The sequence below is a fragment of the Mixophyes fleayi genome, chromosome 10 (assembly GCF_038048845.1).
Source record: "Mixophyes fleayi isolate aMixFle1 chromosome 10, aMixFle1.hap1, whole genome shotgun sequence".
NCBI lineage: Eukaryota > Metazoa > Chordata > Amphibia > Anura > Limnodynastidae > Mixophyes > Mixophyes fleayi.
This window is the reverse complement of record NC_134411.1, coordinates 32,499,732-32,523,857: the sequence shown is the minus strand read 5'-3', so window position 1 is coordinate 32,523,857 and position 24,126 is coordinate 32,499,732. Positions and strand designations below refer to the sequence as shown.

Below are 24,126 nucleotides of genomic sequence, written 5' to 3'. Positions count from 1 at the left end.
TTTCCTGTAATGTTCAGTACTCTGATTTTATACCATATCTATCATGTTCTGCAGAACTAATATCTGTCTATCCACAGTGTTCTGCAGAGCTAATGCCACAATGCTCTGCAGAGCTCATGTTTCTTTATTCATAATGCTCTGCAGAACTTCTGTCCTCACTTTGCTCTGCGGAACCCATGTATTTCTCTCCGTGTTGCTTTGCAGAGCTCGTACCCCCTCCTCACGTTGCTCCGCACTGCACACGTTTTTGCATTCACCCGCTCTGCAGTTTCTCTCTCCACGATCCACCGCAGAGCTCTGGCCTCTGCCCACGTCGCTCTGCGGCGCTCATCTTTCTCCGTTCACCAGTGGTCTTTAGAGTCCCCCAATCTGGCTCACAGACGCTACCAGCTAACATTTGCTTTGCAGTATCACCCGCCCAGGAATGTTTTTTATGAGGCCTGGTGGGATCCGCGCTCTACATAGAAAAGCATCTCTGAGATAATTAATAGTGTCATTAAATACAGCCGTAAAAGCAGAAGAGCTGGTCTGAACTTTTCTCAACAGGCCTCAGTTTCATTGTCTGGCAATGTGTATCTGGATATACAGTAAGGTGCTCTGTAACTCATACTGCGCCGTGTCTCTCGGAGGGTGGGACAGGCTCTGTTACACGTACTTGGGCTCTGAAAGGCCCGTTTTCATTGTCACATTGAGGAAGGGCATATTGTGTCTGTGAATGTTTGCAGAATTTAAACTACAATGTAAAATTCAGCAATTAGGTAAATTGTAAAGACGAGACTGTGCCGTCTAGAATGTGATCCCGCTGACCTGATAATAATGAGCACTGGAAGACTCGTAGAGGTTGGATACAGGGTCTAATCTTATTTGGGAAAATAATTAACTTTATAAATCTGGCAACTTGCTCTCTCTCTTTGTTTTAATTGAGGCATAAAGTCCCCTGCACATCTGATCCTGTGATATATATATTTATCTCTCTCTTTCTCTCTCTTTTTCTCTCTCTCTCTTTCTCTCTCTTTTTTTTCTCTTTTCTCTCTCTCTCTCGCTCGCACGCTCTCGCTCGCGCGCGCGCTCTCTCTCGCGCGCTCTCTCTGTATGTGTGTGTGTGTGCGTATATATATATATATATATATATATATATTATAGAGAGAGAGAAATACATATACAATGCACATTGTGTTGGTAAATATGCCCACCCCCTTCTCCTAATTCCATTGCACCAACAATTCATAACACCGCTCCCTTACAATGTTCCACCTGTATGAACGACATAAATGGATCGGTAGCGGTAAATAAATTCTTTGGGGGGTATTCAATTGTTAGCGAGAACTGCTAAAATCCCGCTCTCGAAAAATATTACCCTTAATACGGTAATATTGCGCGTAAATACCGTTAATACGGTAATTTACTTGCTGGATTTCAGCTCAGGGAGCTGCGAGCTGAAATCCAGCGAGATATTACCGTATTAACGGTAATATTTTTAGAGCGTGGGATTTTAGCGGTTCTGGCTAACAATTGAGTAACCCCCTTTGACCGTTGGTTAAGGCTTGTAGGACAGCAGAAGAAAATAAATGTGGATTGAGAAAGAAATGTAGAGAGCTGGCTGGTCTTACAGCTCCGTGGCGCTCTCCCTCTCAATTGTGTCATACCTTCCACCTAGATAAGATTAACAGGAGGGCTCTGCCAGGAGATAAGGGGATTATATGAGAGATACAAAGCCTAGTTAGTGGTGAGCTCTGCAATTCAACTTTCATAGAAAATAGATAAAGTTCTTTAATAATCATATTATTATACATATTTCACTCCTTCCCTTTTCCCAGGTTATATTAACGCCTTGAAAAGTGTAAAGAAATTACTTTTTTTTTTTAATATGGAAAATTGTTTATTGTTCGATTTTCCATATGTTTCTACAATAAATAATAAGTTACGTGCTCTCAGTCCACCAAAAAAAACCAATATCCACTTCAGAGTAGACCGAAATGCAGTGAAATCAACACATCTCGTCAACATGACATTTAATATAGAAATTATGGTCCCATAATTTAAGTCCGAATGCAACTAGCGGATGAAATGAGACAACAGAACTTGTGTAGTTCTGCCCGTATTCAAATCCTAGCGGATCTTGAGGTGCGTTTCGATTTGAATCTGGGTGTAAGTACACTCTGGCTAAACGTGACTTCCCGTATGTTAACAGACAGCACACAGGATACGCACATGAATATGTGAGTTGTCCACTTACCCCTGTGTTCTGGTTTTGGATCTGGATTAACTTCGTGTTTTGGTTTTAGTTCCCGATTTATTTATTTTTTCTTCTAAAATCCCTATTTTGTTTGCTAAAATCACATATTTTTGCTTCCCCCCCCCCCGCCCCCCTACATTACTATTAACCTCAATAACACTGATTTCAAGTCATTTGCAGTCAATTTTGACCACCTCACAGGTCACAATATTATTTTCATACACTTTCAAACAAAGACTGCAGATTTAGAAGACCAAGCCTGCCAGACCTATTATTTGTATTTCAGCAATGACAATTAGCAATGGAGCTCTCTTTGTATGTTACCTACATAACACAGTACAATGTGACTGCAGATTTAGAAGACCGAGCCTGCCAGACCTATTATTTGTATTTTAGCAATGACAATTAGCAATGGAGCAATGGAGCTCTCCTGAATGTCACTGGAGACTTTGAAGAACACTGCTACCCCTCCTCTTTCTATTCTACCAATGACACTGCCCAACTGCTCTACATACTGTGCTACCCCTTCTGTGTCCCTCTGTGAAATGGCGCTGGATCACCGTGGAGAGCGGTACTTATAGAAGCCAGATAACCTACCAGTATGTTTTTGGAGTGTGGGAGGAAACCGGAGCACCCGGAGGAAACCCACGCAGACACGGGGAGACCATACAAACTTCACACACATAAGGCCATGGTTGGGAATCGAACTCATGACCCCAGTGCTGTGAGGCAGAAGTGCTAACCACTGAGCAGCCATACTGCTAAATCAGGATGTTGTTAATGCGTACTGTACATATAATGTGTTTTGGTCCACTTTCATACACATGTAGGTAGTGACACGCATACGTGTAGATATTAATACAAAGACAGTGCCGCGTGAGACATCCGTATCAGTCGGTATTTACAATTGCCCTGTAGCTGACATAAGTGATACGGCTGAAACAAGCGTACTTACGGGAAACCTGGACTTGAATATTGCCTACGTTCATCCGCCTCTTCCCGCCACCCGTTCCGCCCCTGAAGTCGTAGGTGTCATTTGCTTTGGCACATGAATTGCACGCCGCTGCGATCATTGACGAATGTTCTGCTTTCAGAGCGCTCGCAGAGCGAATTCATGTAAGATACGGCGCGCAAACGGACTAGCGCCCAAACATAAATCAGGCCCTATGTATACACGTTCAGTATGAAATAGCCTCGGTCATCAAGCAATTAATATTATTAGCCACCGTCTTTGAGAAATGTGGACACTGAGGGCTAGATTTACTAAGCTGCGGGTTTGAAAAAGTGGGGATGTTGCCTATAGCAACCAATAAGATTCTAGCTTTCATTTATTTAGTACCTTCTACAAAATGATAGCTAGAATCTGATTGGTTGCTATAGGCAACATCCCCACTTTTTCAAACCCGCAGCTTAGTAAATCTAGCTCTGAGTCTCGTTTCTGAATCACGCTCAACGTGCATCAGGACACACCTTGGTTTTCCTCCGTTACACATCATGGAGCAAACCTACCGTCTGCAAACCACGTTGGGAACTGATACATATACAGTTGTGACTATTACAAGACGCCTTTTCTTATGTAGATTTTGCATCCCCCTCCCTTTAACAAACAATTAAATATGGATGACGGTTGGGTCTTTTCTGCAATCAAATTCCTTGTTTCCTCCTAACACACACAATTTTCAATCATAAAACTCGCTGAACTTTCTACCGTGGTCACCGATGACTGAAATGTTATTTTCGCCTGAGACATGGGAGAATTGGTAGAATAGATCTGGAGTGAAGACCGTGGGCATTAATCCCTCTGATAATAATGCTCTCTGCTCGCTAGTTGAACACGCCATGCAGAATAATTGCACTGTCCGTACATACGTCTCCAGCATTGAGGGGGGGGGGGGGAAGATGTCAGCCCTTCAGCTCCTCTGCGGCGGCTTCTGGTTACCAGCAGAAATCTGTCATTATCTGCTGCACTAAAGGCTGTTTAGTTGTTTGTGTGGGAAGCCGAAGATGCAGGACATCAATACCGTTTATAGCTCAGCATTTAGTGCCTGGAATTAAGATGAAACATGCGGTTTTATTGTGGCGTTCTCATCAGAGCTGGCATAGGAACAGATATTTCTTCCTTTTTGATTTTAAGGAGTGACAGAATCTGTATGAGTGCGAGGGCTGAGTTTAAATCGCCTATTACTGGCTCCAGAAAAAGCTTCTGTAATGCAGAGTTTTATGGATGGCCAGGAAATCGCACAGATATTATCCGACACGTTTTTCATTTCGCTGTCTCTCTATATTACAGCGGGGTTGGTCCAGAATGTCAGCCGGTTACTAAAAGCTTCAATTTGTTAGCGATAGGATTTATTGTGAGACAAGTTATATGTACGTACACAATGTTCTACTGGAACAGAATCACAGAATACATTCACTGTACCGCTCGGCACTGCCCTCTCCATCTAGACTGTAAGCTCTTTCGACCATGCTGCCACAATATTGTGGCAGCATGGTGGCTCAGTGGTTAGCACCTCTACCTCCAAGCACTGGGGTCATGAGTTCGATTCCCGACCATGTCCTCATCTTGTGGAGTTTGTATGTTCTTCCTCGTGTTTGCGTGTGTTTCCTCCGGGTGCTCCGGTTTCCTCCCACACTCCAAAAGCATACTGGTAGGTTAATCGGCTGCTATAAAAAAAATTGACCCTAGTCTCTGTCTGTCCGTCTCTGTCTGTCTGTGTGTGTGTCTATATTAGGGAATTTAGACTGTAAGCTCCAATGGGGCAGGGACTGATGTGAGTTTTCTGTACAGCGCTGCGGAATTGGTGGCGCTATATAAATGAATGATTATGATGATCTTACAATAAGCGACGATGATGAAGATGAGAATACCATTTACCGATGAACCATCATCTTCACATACTAGAGGCAGCCATTTTTGTAGGCTGAATCAATATTTTTACAGGGGTTAAACCCAACATGCCCCAATGGAAATAGGCAATTCTCTCCTCCGCTAATTACATCTCACCCTCTTCTCTATTGAACTTCTAATATTTGGAGTAGACGGAGTATGTTTTGGACAAATTGTTCTTACAAGCCAAGTGAGCTAAAGGTTTAATGAAATACAATTGCTTGCTGTGTCCCGCCTCATGAATATTCATCACAATTAGGCTGCAAACAAAAAAAATCTGTCTAATTATTCCACACTTAAACCTATTTCTGCATGCCCAGAATTTTCTTATAATTAACCGAGAAATTAATTGAAGTTGTTTCATTTTGCTCTATTACGTTCTGAGGCTTATTGGATTTTTTTTTTCTTTTTGGGGGTTAAACCATCCTCTTCTCATAAGGTTTAACCGGTTCGCAGCTAAAGAAGTCTGAGATGTTTGAGTAGTAGGATTACCAGATCAGCACATATGACAGACATGGCAGGATTGCAATTAGTGCATGGTCACATGGGAGCAATATCAGCCAGTTAAATGTGATATAACTGCATTGCAGGAATGCAATGTGTACAGACCTGACATGTCATTTGTGAAATTGGACTGCGAGAGGAACACAGAACAAACATGGGGAGAACAGACAAACTCCACACAGATCGTTCCCTGGTCTGAAGTCAACCCATGACCTCAGCGCTTTGAGGCAGCAATGCTAACCACCGTGCTGCTATTATGTAGCGTGTTTGACTAGCGCCATAAGACCTGTTGTTGTCATTCTTTAAAACCGGTTACACACACGGTGCTGGAGATAATCCCTACCAACATTTATAAGGGTACAATCGAGGCGAGCCCCATATGTCAAACCATGCCCAATCTGTTCAAATACGTCCAACCCAGTGGCGGATCCAGGAGGGGGGGGGGGCGATCGGGGCAATCGTACCCCCTAGCAGGGGCTTGCTGCCGACAGCTGCACAGTATGGGCAGGTCCACTCGGCAGTGACAATGTGCTGCCTGGCTGCTCTGATTGTGTTTTAACACAATCAGAGCAGCCATGCAGCACATTGTCACTGCCGAGCGCGGACCTGCACATACTGTGCAGCCACCAGCAGCCTTAAAAGGCAGAAAGGGGGCGGGGCCTAAATCGCCCGGGGTAAAAAATCTTTCTAGATCCGCCCCTGGTCCAACCCCGCCCACATTGGTTCATAAACACACCCACTTTCTGATAAGCTGCCCACCTTTTCAAGGTCTGATAATTTGGGCTATTGGTAGTTATGGAGGATGAAGTGGGCGGAGCTAGAACAGCCTGTAGCCAATCAGAATGCAGAGAATTGAAGTTAAGCCAAATTCTGTTTTATAGTAGATTCTTCAGTATAAGCATCTCATCCTGATCGTAATGGTCGCTCAGTAGCGGCTTCCTAGAACCGGTTTCTTTTCTTTCTTTTTTTAAACTAATCTCAGTATCGTCAGAAACTTCCTCCAGCTCGCGGCATTCAGAGATGACAGAATAACATTCAAGGCACAAAGTGCTGAGCTTGTTGTTCTGTGTTATGCAATTATACTGCCTGCATTGTGCGCAGGGCTTAGCGCGGGCTCGGCGGGGATAGACAAATCACTGTCTTGCAGAAAACAGACATTCATTGTTCTGTATATATTTAGTTTTTCCTCACCAGACTCTCAAATGCGGATGATTGAGGCTATGAATACTGATATTTACAGTTTTCAGCACCACAGGAGCTGGGTGGGATGTTTGTAAGATACTCTGTGATAAATTGCAGGTTGTTTATACCGCACTAATCGTGTGTGTGTGTGTGTGTGTGTGTGTGTGTGTGTGTGTGTGTGTGTGTGTGTGTGTGGCCTGTTCTGTTGGTATAAAGGCATTTAGTATAGTGGTTCATGTGATCGATCCTGATGCCGGTTTACATGACAGACCGAGATCTATTTCACTGAGTGTTAAAGTTAACTCATCACCTAGGGCCTGATTCAGTAAGGATCTTAATTTAAGAAACGTCTTATTTCAGTCTCCTGGACAAAACCATGTTACAATGCAAGGGGTACAAATTAGTATTCTGTTTTGCACATAAGTTAATTACTGACTGTTTTTTCATGTAGCACACAAATACTTGATAGCTTACCTTGAAATTTAAAGTTGATATTTGTGTGCTACATGAAAAACAGTCAGTATTTAACTTATGTGCAAAACAGAATACTATTTTGCACCCCTTGCATTGTAACACGGTTTTGTCCAGGAGACTGAAATAAGAAGTTTCTTAAGTTAAGATCCTTAATGAATCAGGCCCTATAAGTATATGGTCACTTTGAGTCTAGGAAAGGAGTGTACATTAATCCCATTATTTTGGCAAATGGACTTTAAATGGCTGTACTGAACAGAGCAGGGTTTGATTGACATATCATCATCATCATCATCATCATCATCTTCATAATTTATTTATATAGCGCCACTAATTCCCCAGCGCTGTACAGAGAACTCATTCACATCAGTCCCTGCCCCGTTGGAGCTTACACTCTAAATTCCATAATATAGACACACACAGACAGACAGAGAGGAAGAGACTAGGGTCAATTTTGATAGCAGCCAATTAACCTGCCAGTATGTTTTTTGGAGTGTGGGAGGAAACCGGAGCACCCGGAGGAAACCCACGCAAACACGGGGAGAACATACAAACTCCACACAGATAAGGCCATGGTTATATGTGACAAGGAGCCCCCCGCAGCTTAGGCCCACGTCTAATACAAAAAGAAAATAATTTGCCAAAATTGCAGGAGAGGCTAATTAATAGAAAACTGTGTGAAATCAGTCTTTTACGTACTAAATTAAGGTTGTATGTCATTGTGTCAGCTGATCACGTTGTTTTCATTGCTAAGGGCACAACTAGGGATTATGCTGCGTGAGCCTCTGAGTCCCACCTTTTAATGACAGTGTTTATATTATCACATCATTCAGACTTGTGATGGTGCCTGAACAATAAGCAGGATCGCACTAGTGTAATATTGCACAATGGAGAATATTTCAGCTACATTGACGTAGTCGACTGGATTCTGCCTACGAGAAAAGATCATTGGGTTTGTGCAGTCGGCATGCATTTTCCAAGTGCCATTAAATGGATTTATCAGCTATGCTGCACATATACCTTGTGTAACAGAGACTGACAACATTATTTGTGCACAAGTCCGATAAATCATTCTTAGGTCAAATTGCACCGATCGTTCAGACAGCGGATCACAGACATGGAAATGCAGAATGGAGGCGTGTACCAATTATCTCAGGATGCCGTTAATAAATGACACTGCTCCACCACACTTTTAACATTGTATATTAATCCCAAATTACTGCTTTTCTGGCACTCAGGTCTGTGAGATTTTTTTTTTTTGTTGGTCAACGAGTATTTCTTTTTTAAACCACGTACTGGACCATTAGCGGCAGCGTTGGGATCACACTATTCACTTTACGTTTACCCTGAATTTCGTGCGGTGCGTCCTGTAACAAACAGATATAGCAATATAAATGTATAGCACAGACCATAACCAGTGAGGCAGTGACTATAAATTTAAAATACTCCCAATGAAATGAGATTAGTCTGTCAACAAAATCTGAATAAAAACTATGTTAATGTCTATGAAAAAATTAAAATATTTAAGATGAACAATTGAATTTTTCTATATTTCTAACAACTATTGTACTAATTGGTAGTTAATATCAATAATAATATTTATTTCATAATGTATAAATACATTTTTATAGTAAAACAAACAAGGAAACTGCGGTTGGCCAACCCCTGAATCACTGACAAAAATTTACATAGGTTTGAAAGTCTTTGTATATCTACAGTCACTGTTACAACTGTCGAGAAAAATGGGCGCCAATCCTGCCCGCTCCCTGCGCTCGGCCAACGACCGCCGCCTCTCCTCCACTCTTATCACCTCTTCCCACTCCAGAATCCAAGACTTTTCCCGTGCAGCCCCCCTTCTCTGGAACGACCTCCCTCGTTCCATCCGTCTCTCTCCTACTCTGTGCTCCTTCAAACGTGCACTCAAAACTCACCTCTTCCTCAAAGCCTACCAACCATCTACTTAACCCCCATCTCCTCCCTTTAGCTCGTCCTCCCTTCTCTCCTCTTGCCTCAACTGGCTCCTCTTGTGCCTGGTCTGTTTACCCTCCCTTAGGATGTAAGCTCGTATGAGCAGGGCCCCCTCCCCTCCTGTCTCCATACCTGTTCTTCCGCTCCGTCTTTACTGCATATGACTGGCCGGAGTTTCTGAAGTATTGGTACTTTTTGTTCATTGTTCTGTATGGTTTCACCCTGTATAGTCCACTGTTAGTACTGTGTGCGGCGCTGCGGATACCTTGTGGCGCCTAACAAATAAATGATGATAATAAAAATAATAATAATAATATAGTAGTCCTTGGCCTTTTGCCCCCCCATGAAAATTTTCGTTCCTACGCCCCTGGTCTGGACCCGTAGCCCCGCTAATGGTTTAGCAACTTGTTTGCGCGGGGGGACTTCCCAAAAACCGACAGTGGGCAAAAGGCCAACAGATGAGCGCGTTTCTGGTAAACTAAACGCACTGCGCGTCCACCTGTTCTGTGATCAGTAAATCACCTTTATTGACTCCCGATGAATAATGCATCGTGTTGACATATTATCTTAGGAAACAGCAATGAGTTTATACAAAGCGTATCTCAGACATCAGATTATCCTGGGAGTTATTTTGCAGTCTAATGTTCCTGTAGTTTTTCAATAGTTTAACGTTACATTTTTCATAGCGACATTACACGATGAACGGCGTCCTATCCCCTCTCCGCGCTGACACCTTGCTGAGTTTGACATGTGAAATGTGCCAGAAAAAACCCGAAACTTTTAATGTTCCCACCCGGGTATATTAATCTTGTTTACAGCCCTGGTGGGAATAAACAGATGGAATTCATAAGTGTAACAATAAAAAGTTGAATCTAAAAGTTGTATCTCCCATCTTTCCTGGCAGATTCTACCAGCAGAATGTCGGGGTGGGGGGCACACAGAAGGGAGGGGGGGGGACTTGTCACTCTTTCAGTATTAAAATACGCGTTTGATGACCCTGCACGGCTGCTAATCATATACTGTATGTAAATATATGCAAACGGCAGAACGTGGGAATGACATATGCTGATTTTTCAAGTGAATTAAAATATTTTCGAGCAAAACAAATGATCCCATTCTGGTTGTATATTACTACACACCTTTATGCAGCCCATAGCCTGAGAACTTGCCTTCTACTCTCATTAATTCGGATTATTATTATTGCATATTTATATAGCGCCAATCATTCAATGCAGCGTTGTACAGAGAATTTTTAAAAAAAGGAATAATATTTCCTTCTTGATAATAGGAGCATGTGCAGCATAGGCAAACTGAGGGGGGTTTCTTAGTGCTTGGAAACCCCCTCCAAGCCTGTAGCATTGTATAATTGAGGTGGCTGGACCCTGCCCCTGCTTCACACGGCTCTGCATGAAAATGGAGAGCTGTGTGCACCTAACAGTAGTGCACGCAGCATTGCCCATGTATATTATAGGGATAGGAAGAGTTGGAGAGCAGCCAAGCACTGTCTAAAATTATAGCCACGCCCCCATGCATGCTGGTCACGCCCACTGGCGGCGTGGTGTGGAAACCCCCCTTTACAAATCCTGCGTTTGCCCCTGCGCAGATATTATTGTTTTGCTGCCTTTTGTTTAAAAGAACATTACAACTCATCGGCTTATCTGCAGCATTAAAGAGTGGTCCCCATATTCCTGATAATATAGCCTATACATTGGCTAGGAAATAATTATTGGTGCCTTCCCAAGACCAGGCATACTGATTTAAACCCACAGTTGCAGCCTCTGGAATGTTTGGGAGACCCCCCTGACCCCTCCAAGAGAGCATGCAATCCCCCCACGAGGCATCTTGTCTGCCTGTAAGAAGGGGCGGGTCCATGCATCCGATGACACAAATCGCATCATCAAGCCACACCAACCTCAGTGAGCACTGATTGGGCAGGAAGGTATTGAGGCCATTGGCGTCATCGTACACATTGCCCCGCCCACTCGATGATGCGATGGCCTCACCAAGACACACCCACCTCTTCTTTCCCTACCTCCCCCGGGGAGATGTGGCGGGCAGGTAGGGAATGAAGGCAAGTTTGATTAAAATATGTTGCCATTTCTACCACTGCTTAGACACTTGACTTCTTTTCACTGGTCAATTTGATTTGTTGACTGTATATGTAATTAATATTTGCTTTATGTACCGTATTTGTAGTATATTTATATATAAATGTGAATATTTTGGTTAAAATAGGCAAAGCTGGAACCCCCCCCCCCCTCTATGAAAACCCCATGTTTGGCCCTACTGTAATATTTTCCATCTGTTTACATAGTATATTTTCACATCTCGCTGTACGAGGGACTTGCCAGGCAGAATGATTAAACCCGGTTCTATGTGAGAGACCAGCTCCACTGGAGAAGTTTTGGCAGCAGCAGGTTTTCCATAAAATCTCTTTTTTGCGCAGTGATTTTTATCATTACCTTCTGCCATTGTGTGTGTTCTCTTTCCTGCGGTTTTATTACAGCCGGGAGAACCCCAGGAGGACCAGAGTCAGATGCCGTTCCAAGTACTTGCTGAGCTACGCGGGCTGACTTTGTCGTTCTTTCTGCAAGGAGGAGCAGACTGCCTGTTCACCTTCATTATATCTGTGTTTACACTTTCCTCTGAAAGCATTATCCCTCCCAGACTCCGAGGATTTGGCAGATCCGATGTTGTTATTCTCATTCCAAAGCTGTGATTGGAAAAGTCATTCTCTGCTCTCGTTGCTGAATTGCAAGCAGTGCGGGCACTTATCTCGGACATTAGATCGCTGGGATGTTTAATCCCTTGACCATTTTTATAGTACCCATTCAGCCTGCTGGACACAAGACAAACTGCCCGTTAATTAAGCAGCATTAAGGCTCCTACAGGCATTTTAGTACAATGATAGTTTAGCTTAGACAGAACCTTCCAAATTGTCCCCACCTTTACGGAGTGAGCAATTCGGACGTATCCTGAACGCAACTTGTTTTACGGAAAAAAAAAACTGCGCGTAACCTGCGGGCACGTTTGCCCGTATTCCAAGCGGATCTCGAGATGTTTCCATCTGAATCTAGGTGTAAAGCTGGGTACACACTACACAGTTTTCATCCAATAATCGGCTAAATCAGCCGACATACAACCGCTTGTTCAAAAGTCGGGTCAGTGTGTGCAGTGACACGATGGTGGAAAGTCTGCCCAAATGGACGATTGTCACCTCATTTGGTTGGTCGTACCGTTTAATATTTTCATTCCAATCTCGTTTCCGCTGTGTAGTGTGTATAAGTTTCCGACCGATCCACAACAGTATGAAATTACAGTCATTGCTCACGGCAACATGGCTGTAAAAAGTCGCTAAAGGGACGTCCGCTCTTCCCTTTAACGTCCTAAACAAGGCTAGTGCGTATGCAGTCCATGGACCGGGCGATCGGAACATCGATCGCATGTAAAATCGCTCGGCATAAAAAGTTGGTTGAAATTTCTGTAGTGTGTACCCAGCTTAAGACACTCTGGCTATACGTTACTTGCCGCATCTAGACAGACGGAACAGACTGCATATAAAGCGGTGGTAGTCACTGTAACCGTGCTGATAACACCGACAATGACTACCACGAACAAAAAAAAAGCTAAACTGACTTGGCCGAATCCTAATAAATGATGACTGACCTTTACAATGACAGAACAAGTCCCCGATAGTGTGCTCACAAATGACGATCACCAGTAAGAACGGCAACCTGTAAGGGTCAGTCATAATTTATTAGGCCAAGTCAGTTTCGTTTCTTTTCGTCCTACTGCCCGACGGTTTTACCACCTCCGGAAATTCGTACCCCACCCATACCCCACCCATATAAAGTCCCATCGGAACACATGGTAAAAAAAAATACCCTATTAAATAAATTAACAACTCTTAATACTATAATCATTAATGAAAATGTGTGTTCAAAAGGAAAACAAAAAACTTTTTTTACATGAAATACATAAATCAGAATGTTCTTCATACATATTGTAGGAATAATGCATTTATATGGTTTCTCTTCCTTACAAACACATGTTCTGTGCTGCCTAGTGGCGTACTTATGTGTAGTCATCACTATCAGACAATACTTACACCTGCCCTGTAACTGGTGCAATTGATACGGCTAATAAACAAGCACTTAAAAATATCCTGAGCTTGAATCAGCCGCTTCTGCGTTAGCACGCCCTTACTGTGTTAGCACGCCCTTACTGTGCAATGCCTACCTGCGTCCGCCGCTTTCCGCTCGTGCTCCGCCCTTCTAAGTATTATTCAGACTTGACTTGTGTTCATTGGCGTATGTCTCGTTCTGGCGCATTGCAGAGCTATTTTGCGCAAGGTACGTCATGCAAATGGACTTATGTTCGACGATGAGCAATCACTTTGCGTTCAAATCTCTGTCAAAAAGCTCTAAAATAGTCAAAAACGAAAAGCACATACATCCTGTGGCATACATCCCTACTTTGAGCTGTTTCTAGGGCTTAATATAAAATAAGAAACCTGTATTTATTTTTTACTGTTTTATTATAAACCAGAAAAAAATAAGTGCTGGGCAGTCGGCCACATGTCACTACAATCCATTACAGCATCTCTAGGAAGTGGTTTTATAAATTTGTAAACATATTACAGATCACGCAGTCTGTGACGTCTTTATACTCATGCAGTTGAGAAAGAAGATTTTATTTTATTATTACCACAAATCTGTTGGGATGTCACCACTGAGAATACAATGCCTGAATGATATTATTAATGATGCTTGAATACAGTGAGGTAGCATTTTTTTTTTGTCAAGACAGAGAAGAGAATCCATTCATTGTGGGCAGCACGGTGGCTTAGTGGTTAGCACTTATACCTCACAGCACTGGGGTCATGAGTTCAATTCCCAACCATGGCCTTATCTGTGTGGAGTTTGTATGTTCTCCTCGTGTTTGCGTGGGTTTCCTCTGGGTGCTCCAGTTTCCTCCCACACTCTAAAAACATACTAGTAGGTTAATTGGCTGCTATCAAAAATTGACTTTAGTCTATCTTAATTTCTGTGTGTGTGTGTGTATGTTAGGGAATTTAGACTGTAAGCTCCACTGGGGCAGGGACTGATGCGAGTACCTCTGTACAGCGCTGCAGAATCAGTGGTGCTATATAAATAAATGGTGATGATGATGATTCATTAAAACACCAGTTGTGGAAATACAGCATCTTGGGAGATGCCTCTACAAACTAAGAGAGTGCGTCTAGCTTCACATCAAGGTATAAGAAGCTAGCCACTGCAAAAGCTACATCAACTTCAACTTTTGCTAGCGAGCTGTGGGCCCCAGTGCAGGTTGGTGAGAAGGAGGAAACCGGGGCCCCCGACCCTCTGCATCTGCCATGCAGCGGCCCCATTAACTCCATGGGCCCCAGGAGTTCTTCCGCTGATTGCACTCCTGCCAGACTACCTACCACAATGAGTTAAATTCCAGTAACACACGGCTAACCCTCTATTTATAAAAGTTATGAACACTTATAGATGAATAAAAGCTGCATGCACACATTTCTTCTTGCAAAAATCAGCCCAGATCCCTTTAACTGTTGTTTTACATAGTTAAATATTCAATAGCTGCCAATATGTTAAAATATCCTCGGGAACAGCCTCTGCAGATGGGCAGGTGCATTTTTGCAGTCCTATCTAGATGAACCTCGGTGCATGTCCATCCATTTAATTACACGGTTGCTGCATTTTTATTACAATTTAACACTTTTGCATTTTAAATACTCCAATAAAATTAACATACTAAACCCGGTAACAAGAAGAGATGCTGGAAGTTGCACCCAACATGCAGAGTGGGATAAATTATAGGGGCAAATCCTTAGAGTTTGGAACCGGCCCTTGAAATCAAAGACGCGACACATTGCCATAGACGGGAAATATCATGTGCTCCTAGTAAACACTGGTGTTGTGCTGATCATTTAATGGAAAATAAACACTATTTATAACCAGTTGCTAGATGCTAATATCTCTATATCCTGTGAACTAAAACCTTCTGGTTGCTGATTTTCTTCAGTTCCGCTCAGAATGTTCGGTGCAAATGTAACCGGTTCTTCTAAGCGTATATTTCATTGCACAATATATAAGACTGTGGGAGCAGTCACCCATGTAACGTTTTATCCGCCGTGCCGTGACATGTACGTCTTCATTTAATTTATGTTTTAGTGCTCTTCAAATTTGGGACGACAAATCAGACTTTGAGAAAGACGGCACAATGTCAGCAAGCAGTTGGCTCCCGCTCTGTAGAGGAAACCTCAGAGCAGCATTTTAAGTAACTGTCGCACTTTATTTAAAGAGCAAAACTTGGACAAATAAAATAGGTCTGTCACTTTGTAGCAAAAGTAGCACAAATCGGCTTTAGGCTTCTTATCCACTGGTGTCAAACAAAATAAAACTTTTATTAGTCTTTTTTACCTGCGCTATTTCCTTGCGTGCGTTACAAGTAAATGTATATGGGTCAATGGGTGTGTCCTTCGTTGAGCCAACGCCCAAGCCCTGGGTACCGGTGAAAGCCGAACATGATTGCGTTTGACATGTAGTATCACAGCCATTTTCCTAATACTAGTGGGTCACCAGCCTTCGTGAGCGGCTTCCCTGGTTTTGTGTTCAATGATTTTTCATAGCTTAGGAAGCATGAATATGAAGCTGTGTTTCACTGTTGATGTCTGTGTATTAGCGGGAAGTGAGAGCTCAGTTAAAGTGTGACAGTTACAGAACAAGGTTGAGATGATTATCGTAGACTTCCTTCTGGTTGGATAGTAGAAGTACCACAGCGTTCATTAAATAAAACGTTACTAAAATTACAGCTAGGCCATAGTTTGCTTCACCTGTTCTATAGAGTTGTGTGTAGTTCTTCAGAACTGTTCCTAATCCTAAGGTTGCAAAGTACACTGTAAGGTGAACAGAAGTTTTTACAGTAGTCTTTGTAGAGTACACTTAGACTCCGTAAGCCCCTTACTCTAGTGTACTCTATCGGGCTTGCTGTGGTGTGACCAGTGTGATGTTAAGTTACTCCCATTTTTTGAGCCTCATTTCCTCTTTCCTCCACAGAGAGCAGCAACGAGCAGAAGTATGTGTCTTCCGAGAACCAGCTCCTCTATTACCCGAGTATTACATACACCATCATCGGGAGCTCTGTGATCTTTGTGTTGGTGGTGGCACTGCTCGCCCTTGTCCTGCACCACCAGAGGAAACGCACCAACCTGATGAGCCTCCCGGTACATCGGCTGCAACACCCGCTGCTCCTGTCCAGACTGGTGGTCCTGGATCACCCACACAACTGCAGGGTCACCTACAATGTCAACAACGGAGTCCAGTACATGTCTAGTGAGGGATATCAGCCGCCTATGAACATTGAGTCGCCTCCATCCTATAATGAGGCAGTGCTGGACAAGTGAGTCTCTCTCTCGTAGTAATCTGTGGGTATACTGGTGAGCTCTGACTTCTGCGGAACTATTCCCCCATCAACCAAAACCATAGTGACCCTTCTTCATCATCATCTATTTATTTATATAGCACCACTAATTTCGCAGCGCTGTATAGAGAACTCAGTCACATCAGTCCCTGCCCCATTAGAGCTTACAGTCTAAATCCCCTAACATACACACACCCAGATTGAGAGAGACTAAAGGCAATTTAATAGCAGCCAATTAACCTACCAGTATGTTTTTGGAGTGTGGGAGGAAACCGCAGCACCCGGAGGACCCCCGCAAACACGGGGAGAACATACAAACTCCTCACAGATAAGGCCATGGTCGGGAATCAAACTCATGACCCCAGTGATGTGAGGCAGAAGTGCTAACCACTAAGCCACCGTGCTGCACTTACAAAATTTTGTTATGGGCCCACAAATATCTAGTTATGCCTTTGTTTCTAACCTTCTCATCCCCTCTTAATATACAAACCTCTTACCCCTTCCTAGTAAATAGACATCAAATCCATGAGACACTGAACTCTTATCTCATCCTAATGCACAGAGCTCTGAACCGCTAATACATATAAGATAGATTGTGGCTCAGTGCTGGTTCATTCAGTAGTTGGGGTGCATTATATGAACCAGCAGTACAGTAATATAGAAAACGGGGTAGACAGATACTCAGCAATTTATAGTGAAAATAAAACCTTTTAATCCAACGTTTAGATCCCTCCGGAGATCTTTTTCAATGATGCACATGTAGGACAGGACTGATTTATACAAACATCCTAGGAAAAATGTAAGTTATTGGAGTGTCATACAGAAGTGACCGTAACATAGGAGGGGACGAGGGAGGCTTTAGCCTTAATTCCAGATGCGCTTTAACACTAGTAAAATACAAAGACATATTAATTGCTATTCCACCTGTGTCCCCCACCTCTCCCATGTCACACACACACACACACACATACATTGAGACAAATAGACAGATACACATTCAGACACACACATAGAACAGAGACTGAGAATAACATGCAGTCTGCAGAAATGTGTCTCTATCCCTGAAGTATCTGTCTGTGACCTGAGATAGATGCTGAGAAAAAAACCTGGTTAATTCAGTCTGTAGATGGGAAGTACAGAAATAAAGTTTTGCCAGAATATCAGTTTCAGGTGACGTAATTTTAATCTCACAGTGTGTCTCTATTACTGACTGAGTTATACAAGCAGCGGCCATTTTCCTGGAGACCAAAATGCACTGAGCCTTTTGTAAATAGCTCACCCATGGTGGCGTTTGTAGTGGAGACAAATTTGATTGCGACAATCATACTGACCATTTTCAACCACTGCATATATACAAGTAACAGGAAATGTTCTGTTTATGTCATTCTAATCCACAGATATCAGAATGTAGACCTCAGATCTCTGTACATGTCTCAATTCATCCTAAAACACAGTCAGCAAGACATATACCCCCCCCCCCCCTCTCTCTGTCTTCTATTCTATTAAATTATAACATTGTCCTCCTCTTACAGCTCCCGTCCGCCTTGGTTCTCCCTGCCTCCTCCTCCGTACCATTCTGACATGGAAACCTCCAGCATGACAGAACTGCCACCGTACCGCTCTCGGACGGGGAGCGCCACAAGCGCAGGTACTACGGACAACAGCCTGACCACGCCCAGTAGCACTTGGGATTCCGCCAGCCCCACAGATCCACAGGAGACCGTCTCAGCGCCCAGCGACTCTCCGCTAAACACAGTGCTGGAGGTCTAACGCCGTCTGGGCAGAGACTAAGATAATGTTTCATGGGTTGGTCTGCGGCATTTGTTACCAGCAAAATGTTCCTTATATTTTTTATAGATTTCAGAGATATATTTTTTAGAAGGTTTTTTTCTTTTTTTCTCCTACTTTCTATTTGTATTGTTTAATAACCTTTGTTTTGCTACCACTTTATTTTCTTGAAGCAATAAGGCACTTAAACCAGACCGTAGCGCATCATGTGTTTGGGACAGAAGAATTGCTTTATGCTTTGGGAGACTCCTTGGTTTTGATTTTTGAAAAAAAATTAACTCTTGAGGTGGAGACTCGTTTTTAACGTGTACCTATCCCCTTCTCATGGTAGAGGTGGCCATTTTGTGAGTTCTACCAGTGTTCATGAGGATTCCATACTTGCTTAATTTTTTGTGCTTTCCCACCAGGCGATAACAGAGAGGAGGTCCAAAGGGCAAGTGATGCTTTGCGATGAAATGGTCATCACGACCCTGCCCTCCTCCGCGCAGTGGAGAGCGTAGTCATAATGACACAAAACACGTCATCGAGGCCCAGCTCTCAGCCCGCTAGGAGCTAGTGATATCACAGCGGCACGAGGAGCATTATGCCTGCCTCCGTTGTATGTAGGCCATGGGAGCACTTTAAAATCACAGAAAATTGTCTGATTGCAGCTGCAGTGCTGACAACGCATTTCGCCTCTTCAGTGTGATAAACTGGACACCGAACTGGGTATTTCTTTTCCTTTTGAAGCTTTAGACAGTAAATTATTTCTAGAGAGACTTAAGTAGTAAAACATTATTGTACATACAGAATGCTAGAACAAAGTAAAAATGGCAAAAAAAAATAAAAATGAAAAAACATAAATAAGATGAATAGTAATGTCACAGCGTGGAGAACAATAGAAGACGCCTAGCCTGAAATACGGCCTGACTTCACTAAAGCATCGTTCCGTGTTCCCATGATCCTCTGGGGCTCCACTACAGCTATGAAAAAAACAACCTTCAGACCTAATGAATGATTACACATTTCTGTATTTGATGGCTACATTGAAAAGCTATATACTAAAGATCTTCCTTTTTGCCAGACAATCTATGGACACTTTACATTGTAACATCGGTTCTACACACCAGCCTCATATCCGTATCTTCCCACAGCCGAACAAAGCTTTGAACGCTTTCACGTCTGTACTTGCGCTCTGTGCCTTTTCTAACCCCGCCCTTGCTTAAAGTACACCTGTCATCTGCACATAGGGGGAGGCAGCCATTTTGTGATCTGAAACAAAAAATACGAGAAAACAGCCTAGCAATTGACCAGGAACCATCACGGGGGTACTTCATGAAGCACATTGTGGAGGCAGCCATTTTGTGTGCTGAAAAAATAGTCCCAACAGGAACCAGTGACACATTATCATTGGTTCCTAGTGATTTGCCTGGGCTGTATTCTCCTGACTATTGGTTAAGTCCACAAAATGGCCACCCAGCTGTGTGCTGACGACAGGTGCTCATCAAAACTATGGCAGCGTGTCTCTCTGTGCAATGTTTATTAGGGCTGTCCAGCAGTGCGCAGTTAGTCTCACTGGTAACAAGTAACTCAGACCAACCTGTGCTGGTGATATTAGTGCATTCTGGCACTGTTCTATAGCTGATCCGCAACTTGCGACTAAGTCGTTTTTATTCTATCAACACCGTAGAAAATAGATGTGTGTTTTTATTTAATGAATGGCTGCAGAATGAAGACCGCAGACCAGATCAATGAGACATCCTTCGTCTGAGCATACTAGGGACAACAGAGGTCTTCCAGAATATAGACGTTGGGGAGGAACACTGCGTGGAGCTCTGACGCCTGAGCAGTGTTGTATTACTACATGTATGATCCTGGGATTCATCGCAGCATTACCGTATATCTGATTTTATTGTGCATCGAATACTCCTGCTGAATACTATTGTACGCTTGATAATATGGCGTTTCTTAGGTACAAGAGGCAGAAAAGGATTGAACATTGTATCCCAACTGTTCCGTTTCTCATATGTATCTATGACAGAAGGGAAGCAACCTGGGACTCTTGAGTTGTTGTGGAACTTTCAAGTCTGGCTGGTAGGGCATGCTGGGACTTGTAGTTCCTCGACATCTGCACAGCCGCAGCTTGCCTAGCCCTGATCCATTCCCTCTAAATGTTACTGTTCTGCTCATTAACCAACACTATATATTCTTTTGCAAAGTGCCTTGATACATTGAAACGAGATCATCGCCATTAATCTACCTTCTTTCCACGACAGCATTAGAATTATGCTTAAATTAACTACTCAGGTTGTATGAGATCTGTTTGATAGTATTGCGGACACACGTGTAAGAATACAGGTTCACAAAAACCTGCTGCAGAGTAGTTAATGAAAATGTAGCACTTGTTTACTGAAGTAGCACTATAAATTCAAGGTATACACCCTACTATGTCAGGAAAATGTATTCTGCAACCAAGGCAAGGAAGCCGGATATTAGCATTTATGCCTTAGCTGCATCATGTAAGTGTAAGTCTGCAAAGGTGCACTTTTGTGCCCCATGTCTACTTCTGCCCAAGACAGCTGCCCGTTCTGCCTTCTCACAGAGTACCGACTCTATCTGTATATATCTGAAAATGATCCCCCCCCACTAAGTACATATTTACTCTCTCATAAAATTATAGTGGCCCCTCTCCCCTGCACACAGTGGAAGCAGCCATTTTGCGGACTGAACCATGAGAATGCAACCTATCGATTCACTAGGAACCAGTGACATCACCAAGGCACAGGACCCATCATGCAATGATGTCATAGGTCCTAGTATACAGCTGCTGGCTGATCATTGGTTCACCCACAAAATGTCTGCTTACAGTGTGGATAGGGGTTGGGACTTTAGTGAGGGAAGATATTGGAATTTCCAACCCTAGCTGCATAAAATATGTTTTCTTATGATTTTGATTAAACAAAAGGGTCTCTTATAATGGCTATTAAATAAATTTTTTCCAATTATAAAATAAAGTATTGATGTAGCCTATTATGTTATTTTACCATCTGCCTGGGTATGCATTAATCTGCCAACCATACTAATAGGCCTCAGTGTGATCCGAACGCTTGTCCTGAGCTCTGCGCAGACCTCGAGTTTAGACCCCCCCCCCCACGCGTAAGCGCTTAGCTAGTCCCGTCTGAACAAACGCAGCGCACTGTCCAAATAGCTCTTATGCATTTTAGAATCAATGATAAGACATTTTAACTTATAGAGGATATGGTCCTATGTCTGGAGAAAGTCAATTTTCAGAAACAAAACTTTTGTGAACTTATGTTTGCTGATGTGAACGGTCTGCCTTGTCTGTACTACGCTGCAGAACTTTGTGGCGTCCTATGAATAAAGCTAATTATAATAAAATGCATTAAGTATTCTAAATGTGAAAAAAATCAAACTATATGTTCTCCCTACTTAAGAAACTACGCTTATAAACAAAAAAAAAGAAGGGGTCGATCTTACAAGGAATATGGAACATCTCTCCCCTTCGTGGCCGGCAAGGACTAAACAAAGGACTGCAAACAAGCCAGTGACCTACCTGCTACTGAAATGAAGCTGAATTGCTTGCTTACTACTCTGTGCTGCTGTTAACATTTAGACATTTTGATTGGCTACATATTGGCCTAGCCCCTCCCACTTCTAACTTACCTACACATTGGCCCACAGAGATGGTTTAGCTGAAACAATCTGTGCTGCTGTTAATATTTGAATCCTATAATTGTCTACAGGTTATAGCCAGAGACTGAACTAGTGAGCTGTGTGCTCCTGTAAAGGGAAGTGGGGAGGAGGGTTCTGGGGCCCACAGCTCTCTAGTTCCCCATGCAGCAGGCCCCATTATCTCCATGGGCCCCGGTGCACCCCACCTGGTGCACCAATGGTATTTCCACCACTGATTGCAGGCCACTAAATCTCCCATCCACCAGCGTGAAAACTGTTCCCTGTGATCTGCGACAGAGTTATGATGTAAAAGGGTCTTATTCCCCTCTCTGCTCTAGCCAGTGGTTTCAGATTTTTCTAATAAATTGGGCACAGTTTATTTTTGTATATTGTGTAATCACATTTTAAAACTAATATGGTTATACAGTCATGGCCAGAGGTTTGAGAAGGACACAATTATTATTTTTCACAAAGTCTGCTGCCTCAGTTTTTATGATGGCAATTTGCATATACTCCAGAATCTCATGAAGAGTGATCAGATGAATTACAATTAATTTCAAAGTCCCTCTTTGCCATGACAATAAACTTTTCCACTGCATTTCAGCCCTGCCACAAAAGGACCAGCTGACATCAGGTCAGTGATTCTCTAGTTAACACAGATGAGAGTGTTGACAAGGACAAGGCTGGAGATCACTCTGTCATGCTGATTGAGTTAGAATAACAGACTGGAAGCTTTAAAAGGAGGGTGGTGCATGACATCATTGTTCATTCCCTGTTAACCATGGTTACCTGCAAGGAAAAACATTCAGTCATCATTGCTTTGCACAAAAAGGGCTTCACAGGCAAGGATATTGCTGCTAGTAAGATTGCACATAAATCAACCATTTATCGGATCATCAAGAACTTCAAGGATAGAGGTTCAATAGTTGTGAAGAAGACTTCAGGGCGCCCAAGAACATTTAGCAAGCGCCAGGACGGTCTCCTAGTTGATTCAGATGCAGGATCGGGGCACCACCAGTGCAGAGTTTGCTCAGGAATGGGCATCAGTCAGTATGTGTCCCAGAAGTTGATTGACAGCATGCCAGGGCGAATTGCAGTGGTTTTCAACAAGAAGAGTCAACACTGGAAATATTGACTCTTTGCATAAACATAATGTAATTGTCCATAAAAGCCTTTGACACTGCTGGAATGCTTGTAATTTTACTTCACTATACCATAGCAACATCTGACAGAAAGGTCTAAAAACACTGAAGCAGCAAATTTTGTGAAAACCAATACTTGTGTCATTCACAAAACTTTTGGCCATGTCTGTAGTACAAAATTATCACACAAAGACCATAGTTGGGGATAAGCGTGGTGTTATATAAGGGTCTTTTGGTGGATCTAAGATTGACACAATTCTAGATACGATGTTTCACGTGAACACAGTGAATTTGACAGCTTTATTTTGGCTGTCATTATTTTCCTAGAATGAAGGTATCACGGTATTCTGGCTGCAATATGAGAGACCAGCAGCATAACAATGGAAGGCATTGAAGTATGTAATATCATTATTAGCCAATGGGTGACAAACTAATGTCCCCACTAGAATGGACAGCTCCTGCTTCACGTCCTCTCATTGTGCAGAGACGGGCAGTTACAACTTGCTCTCATTATATAATTGGTTCCCTTGAAATAGTAAATTGAGATTCAGAGGAGAGGACGTGCGCTCGCCCCGTTCCTTTGTGTCAGTGTGCGAGCCTCTGGGCAGGGTCCTCTAATCTTACCTATGACGAATTAACATGTCTTTGTTCTTTATGAATTTTAAAGTGCAGTTTGTATCGCTTGTCCTACATAAGCGCATGAACAGTGATAATAATGTAGATCTACGGGAGAGCTCAGAATTATGATGATTTATTTATATAGCGCCCGTATTTTACAGCTCTATACAGAGAAGATCACATCAGTCCCTGAACCATTGGAGCTT

General features: G+C 42.9%; 1 protein-coding gene across 2 annotated transcripts in view; it reads left to right on the top strand.

Moving 5' to 3' along the window:
- LDLRAD3 (low density lipoprotein receptor class A domain containing 3) overlaps positions 1-21,866 on the top strand; it is a 92,599-nt gene extending 70,733 nt beyond the window's left edge. For both annotated transcript variants that reach the window (XM_075188346.1, XM_075188347.1), the window contains exons 5-6: positions 16,337-16,679; positions 18,233-21,866. In XM_075188346.1, the coding sequence (XP_075044447.1) occupies positions 16,337-16,679; positions 18,233-18,470 (581 nt within the window). In that variant the 3' untranslated portion in view covers positions 18,471-21,866. The remainder of the gene's footprint in view (positions 1-16,336; positions 16,680-18,232) is intronic.
- Positions 21,867-24,126: the final 2,260 nt, after the last annotated feature.